Source organism: Sebastes fasciatus, chromosome 6, assembly GCF_043250625.1.
Source record: "Sebastes fasciatus isolate fSebFas1 chromosome 6, fSebFas1.pri, whole genome shotgun sequence".
Lineage (NCBI taxonomy): Eukaryota > Metazoa > Chordata > Actinopteri > Perciformes > Sebastidae > Sebastes > Sebastes fasciatus.
The window spans coordinates 2,612,126-2,619,044 of NC_133800.1; the positions used below are offsets into that span (position 1 = coordinate 2,612,126).

The window sequence follows — 6,919 nt, forward strand, 5'->3', positions numbered from 1 at the left end:
AAGAAATGAGATGTACTACAAGCTCAGGCTTTTAGAATCATTAGTGGATCATTCAGAACATCTCCGGTATCAGCAATGCAAGTGGAAGTGGGAGAAATGCCCCTACGGATTAGAAGAATAAAATGAATGCTGGTATACTGGGTTAATCTTCAGGGGCATTATGAAACTCACCCTACCAAAAGTGTTTTGACAGACTGCTGGGAACATAAGCTTTGGGTGGGTAGGTGATGCAAAGGCAGAAAACATAGGGTTATGTCAATTCCAATATTGCTCTACAGTTTCATTTTCCTCCATTCCTCCCTGGTTATTCCCCTTACCAAATGTTGACCTCAATATACAGCAGGAATTGAAGGCGAAGTCAAAGAAAATTCCAGCATGACGCATAGTCCAGAACTATTCTGATCAGCACTCCACAGACTCCGTGTTCTTATTTACAGACGGTTCCAAAGATCCAGAGACAGGGTGTGCCGGTGCAGCAGTTTATATCCCAGTGAGTGAGACCTACATCAAGAAACAAGCATCAAATGATGTGTCAGTATATACTACAGAAATATTGGCAATATTATTGGCCCTGCAGTGGATAGAGGAGAGGGAAATAAAAAACACCGTTATTGCATCTGACAGTTTTTCAGCACTCACAAGCATAGGATCTGGTAGATCATCAGTCAGAACGGATATAATTAATGAAATATTTCTCATTATGCATAGGATGGAAATACAAGGCACAGGTACACGATTCATATGGGTTCCTGCTCATGTTGGTGTGGAAGGAAATGAGCAGGTAGACATTCTGGCCAAACAAACACTAAGAATTAAGAATATAGAATTACAAATTCCATTAAGTAAAGCTGAGGCTAAACCATCCATCAAGAACTATGCACAAAAAGGGATGAGCAGGAAACTGGAAGGTATATGTAGAATATACAGAAACATGTTGGAGCAGGGAGAAAGGTGGGCTGGAAAAGAAGGGAAGAAAATATCATCACTCGACTAAGAATTGGACATGCAGGTCTTAATCAAACATTATATCGAATAGGCAAGCACCCAACTGGGAAATGTACACACTGTAACCAGCCAGAAACTGTTGAACACGTACTGATACACTGCAGTAATTACACTATCCAGAGGAATCACCTTTTTCAGACACTAAGGAAGGCAAAACATCACAACTTTTCAGTGTCAGGTCTATTGGGGAATAAAGCAGATAATATATACAGTGAAATTATTCAGTTTTTGAGAAAAACTGATTTAGTTAAAAGAATCTAGAGTTTTCATTATCATTTTTTAAAATTTATTTATTTAATTTTTTTAGTTCTATTTTCTTTCTGCACAATCTTCTGTTCCACTCCAGTCCAGGTGGTGGCGGTAATGCACCTCTAAGATGGTTTGCCAACCGCCAATAAACACCAAAGAAGAAGAAGGAGGAGATGCGCCATGAAGAGGACTCTTTTCTTTAAATTGCTCTGTGCTGCCTTTATTTGCATCGGATCTTTTACAGTTTACGTCGTTTGGAATTTAAAGGGTAAAACAGCCCAAACATCAGAGTATATGAATGAACTACTTTCTATTACCCTCCATGGTATTCATAGTAATCTAGCTAGCTTACATTGCACTGCCTCCTCGGTCTGACGTCTATCTTCCTGTCAGTTAACCGAGCTCAGATCACACTGTGAGATGGTAAAGTGGTCCTGATGTGGCGGTGAACATTAACATTACGTTGTATTCTGTAGATCAGATGAGTGACCAGACGCTGGAGTATTTCCTGAGTCAGAGTCAGATCAAGAAGAGGGACGCTTCCTCGGTCCGATGGTCGCACGCTGTGAACAGCAGGAGCAGGCTGACGGAGGCGCTCTCAGGTGGATGGATTCTACACCTTGTTCTTCTTCAGGGGGTTTATGTGTCCATATCTCTGTTTCAGAGTCAGGTGCACTCTGTTATCATGTATAATTAGGATCAAGTCATGTTCATGGTCTCTTCTCCTTTATTCTTTAAATAGCTGTATCTTCTTTTTGATTTGTTACTTTAATCCCCCCTCATTGTCTTTTACATGCTTTGACGGTTTTACTTGATTCCACATAATAAAGTTGATCCAACGATACATCATTATAGTCACAGTAGGCAAATACAATCAATAAAGCAGTTAAATCAAGTTCTCTGGACTAAATATTACACTTCAGTACCACTGGTCTTCAATAAATCCTAAATTCTAATGTGTACTTGCTGTTGAGGCTTTTGTCAGAGAGACATTGATTTAAATATGTGGTGATTTGTCAGGCTGTATTGTATTGTATTCTATTTTATTGCTCCATATGCACTCAATTTCCGGTTTAATAAATCCACATTGCTAAAACACTCAGTAATACATGGGGTGGAAAGAGTATTAGAGACACCTCTCCTTGAACTGCCTCCAAAATAAGCATAAAGTTGAATCAACACCAAAAGAATACAAACAAAAAGTGAACATTAGAACCTTCATGAAGGTAGGATTTATATGTATGATTTAGTCTGAAGTGAACAGGCATGATGACAATGTCAATTCACAGCTAAATGAACAGTGAAAGACATTTTAATTCTGTGTTGACCCAGCAGTTGTCCCGGGTTCATCACTCATCATTTTGACCAACAACTTTCACCCGTAGGTCCCACTCATATGATCGAGGCCGACATAATCATGAGAGGTCGTGACCCCAAAGAGCCAATCATGGGACATCCCCCTGACACAGACGGTGACATCACACTGAAGGAGTGGCTGGAAGGAGTGAGGGATTATGACAAGGGAATCAAACTAGACTTCAAGAGGTGAGACGCATCTTCTATCCCTTCTATGTAATGTGTGGTTGTGTGTGATGCTAACGCTGTGGTGTACTCTCCACACAGCCTGGAGGCGGTGTCTCCATCTGTCATTTTGCTAGAGGAGGTGCTGGCTCAGCCGGGCTATCCTGTGTGGATCAATGCAGATATCCTCTCTGGTCCTGGGGGACAGGCCAGACCTCTGGAACCTCAGGCTTTCCTTTCTGCTGTGAGAAGTCTTCCTACTCACACTGTGCTTTCACTTGGATGGACTACAGGATGGACTGCTGGGACAGATAACACAGGTGAAGTACCACTGGCCAGTACCACTGGCTGGGTTTATGTGGATGCCTTGATTCTATTAATTAATTATAGAAGAATATAACATGTAAACACTTCAGTCAGAGTATTCATTCTGAGAGAAGTTTTATTCAGATTCAGTAGTAGACAAGACACTGTGAGACCACTCTCACTGATTCATTTATGAAACCTGACACACAGAGCTAACAGCAGGCCAGCAAGGTGCTTGTTAGTGCTAAACCCTAAATACCAGGTCAATACCAGTATCAATATTGGAAAGCCTTAAAAAACAGATAGCAATGCATTTTTGGTCAAAATGACTGAATGTGTACTGTGGGACAATAGATTTGTCCATACTGTTATCCTGAAGTAGCAGTCACTTTGATAGCTCTGCTTGTATTTACAGGATATTTATATACATGATATATAATATGATGAGGAATCTTGATTTGTGGGGTATATCATTTACTAGGTTTCCTAAAAGCAGACACTCCCATCTGGTTCTTTTATCTATAAACTATCCATGTGACGAAGGCTGCTTTGCACACAAATACAAAAGTAAACCAATAATAAGTGGCGACTGCGCTCAACCAGGCTAAGCTTACTTTTAGTGTCAGGGGCACAAAAGCTATATTTTTTATTTAATTTTTTGATCGATGCTTCTCTTTTTTAACATTAAACATCTAGTATGCACAAAATGCAGGGACAGGCTGCTATTAGATCACTAAATCATTTTAGTATTGAAGTTTGATAGCATTTTTTCCGATCTTAATCCAGTATCGAATCCGCTTACTGAATCTGATTTCACTATTGAATCTGCTTACCAAATCTGAATCCATTCAAATCTCTCATTGAATCCATCTTGTAGACATTTTGTGCCATAGATGCCTGGTATACATTGTAAAATAAATGTTCATATAGAAGCAGAAAATATGAAATTTTCATTAAATATGTGTCTGGCTTTGATACAACAGCAGCCTATTGACTTAATGTGGCACACCTTATTTTTTACAAGCAACTTTCTCCAAATACTCAAGGTCCTGATTCAGAACTATGAAGCTGATGACCATAAATTATTGATATGAATGAAAGTTTTCATGGGAGAATGCAACTTCTGAAATTGACATGATGTGATCAGCTGACATCAAGTCACTTATAGAATAAACGCTAATTAGTGACAACTAATAAGATCATTTTAACCAGTGAAAGTGATGGTCAGTGACGGCTACAAAATGAGAAGCTGGTACTTGAACGCCTTGAACACTGCTCTTTGCTATTAAGAAAGAGAGGAGAGATAACAGATCCGTTAGCATGGGAGCTTGGCTCTCATTTGCACACTCTTATTTTCACTTGAATATCCAAGCAAAATGCTTGCACTGTAGAACTCTGTCAACACAGGCCCAGCTTTTCCAAAAGCCTTCCTATGATTCGGCGTGTTGTGCTTGTGAGAACTGTTGTGATTACTTGCTAAAGAACATGCAAACTGCATACTAGGTTGCATTGCCTACAATGACAATAAAACATCTTGAATCATCTTAATCAGTGAACACATACACACACAACAGAATGGAGTCCTCTCTGTGTCACTGGTCCTTTATGCTTTGGTTTGGTCTGTCAACTCCTGAGAAACATACTTGGCAGATGTTCAATTTTCACTGAACGACAGTGTGTGTGTGTGTGTGTGTGTGTTCATGGTAATGAAGGAACATGTCACCCATTGCAGCAGTGTGGCTCATACTGATGTGTTTTTTATATATATTGTTTTTTTATAACAATGGAGCTCTATTGCACAGAGGAATAAGATATATCAGAACAGAGTGTCATCTTGAATACATGGTTTGTGAAACCTGTAGATACTGTTAGAAGAAAGCTTGCATGTTGATTTGTTTTGTTTGAATATGTCTTCAGGTTACAGCTGGGATATGGTGCGTGAGATGGAGGAGATATGTAGAACCCTTAAACATCCTGTCACCTTCCCAGTACGCGCAGCTCTCCTGGCCCAGTCCTTCTCCCAGCTCACGTGGCTGCTGCAGCAGTCAGAAAGGTGATTATCAACACAGTGACTCCAGTCACTCACATCAGCATTATTTGATCTCTGTTTAGTCAACCTGGCAAAAATCTCATAAATATGGCCATTGTGTGAGAATCATGAAATGAGGACTTGCAGTAAACATAGTCTTAACATGAATCATTTCAAACGCTTGTTTCTGAGTCTGGCGAAATGCATAGGGATTTAGTGTACATTTGCAGCAACTTGCACTTCAGTTCCATTTAGTATGGGTCTGTGCAAAGACCCATAAACTGCCAACGACCCATAGAGCCACAATGGCCACATTTATGGGAAATATTCCAGGTTGAAATAAACCGGAATTATCATTTAATTTCTTTGGTGAGTTTAGGTTTAAACAATTTCAACAAAGTCACAGTGCTTTCAGGATTTACCCCCATCAGCACTGATGAACAGTAGTCAGGCTTTTAGTAGTAGTAATAGTTGTCTTTTTTTTTTTGTATAATTCATTAAAAATCAAAGGCAACTTGTTCCAGTGAGAATAAAACTGGAGAATGCAACTTTTGAAATTGACATGCGATCAGCTGACATCAAGTTACTTAAAGAATAAACGCTAATTAGTGACAACTAATAAGATCATTTTAACCAGTGAAAGTGACGGTCAGCAACTGCAACTGCTTCCCAGTGGGTATTGCATATCTACTTGCAACACATGACACGCATCACAGAGAAAGACAGAGACAGAGATAATTGTATTATTAAGTTCAGGTTGCTGAACTGTAGACCCATCCGTGCTGTAGTTCAGCCTGTGACAGCACAAAATGTCGAAAAAGTCAAAAGTACTGTATGGTAGCATAAAGTAGTAGTAGCCCAAACCGTAGACTTGGCCTGGGAACTGGAGGGTGGCCGGTTCAAGTCCAGCACAAACCAGTCGGTACAGAGTGGGGATTGGTAGCTAGAGAGGTGCCAGTTCACCACCTGGGAACTGCAGTGGTGCCCTTGGGTAAGGCACCGAACCCCTAACTGCTCAGGGCGCTGTGCTATGCAGCAACCCCGTCACTCTGACATCTCTCCACAAATGCATGTAATACCTTGGAGCTGTTCATTAAATGCTTGTGCTTTCCCACGTTGTACAGGTACACTCTAACAGTGTGGACCAGCCAGAACGACAAGTTCACACTACAGGACTTACTGCCCTACAAAAAAGTATTTGACATCAGTAGGATCTACTACGACCTGCCGGACTCTCAATGGACATAACTTCGTATGACATCGCAAGACAATAACTGAAAGTCTGCCAGCACATACTGAGAAGTATGTCTGGTGGTAGTTTCTTAACTCTGACACCAGACCAACGCCCAATAGTGGAGAGGGAAAAGTGGAACTTGTCTCTGCCAAACCTTTCCTGTGGTTTGTCTGCCATGGACAAACATCATGATATGCTACAGCAGTGGTTCCTAATCTGGGGTCGGGACCACCCAGGGGGTTGCAAGATAAATCTTACGCCAAATTCACAACAGAGCAGTGGTGGTTGCTCCCGAGCTCACCAAGCTGTGTCCGGTGAAGTGCTGCTAAACTAAAAGTTGGAAAAAATTTAACTTTTAGTGGCGAAATGTGGCCAGAGAGTACAATCAGTTAACAGATCCTGTGACTGCTGTGACATGTTGACCTATGTTTTAAAGAGTTTTCTCCCACCTGAAACACATGAACATGACTCCGGGCTGCAGAAAGATGTAATGATTGTGGCAAGCCACACTTCGTCTCAGTGTGAATTTGGCATTAGGTGTCATGATTAATAAGATAGAAAAGAAGTTGAGAAAA

At 40.7% G+C, this 6,919-nt stretch overlaps 1 protein-coding gene across 1 annotated transcript; it reads left to right on the forward strand.

Annotated features, from left to right (window-relative positions):
- The first annotated feature begins 1,369 nt into the window (after window positions 1-1,369).
- On the forward strand, window positions 1,370-6,919 carry fam151b (family with sequence similarity 151 member B). Its single transcript, XM_074637103.1, has 6 exons — window positions 1,370-1,522; window positions 1,731-1,856; window positions 2,640-2,799; window positions 2,878-3,095; window positions 4,999-5,134; window positions 6,235-6,919. Exons 1-6 carry the CDS (start codon window positions 1,435-1,437, stop codon window positions 6,356-6,358), a joined length of 852 nt encoding a protein of 283 aa, XP_074493204.1. The 5' UTR covers window positions 1,370-1,434; the 3' UTR covers window positions 6,359-6,919.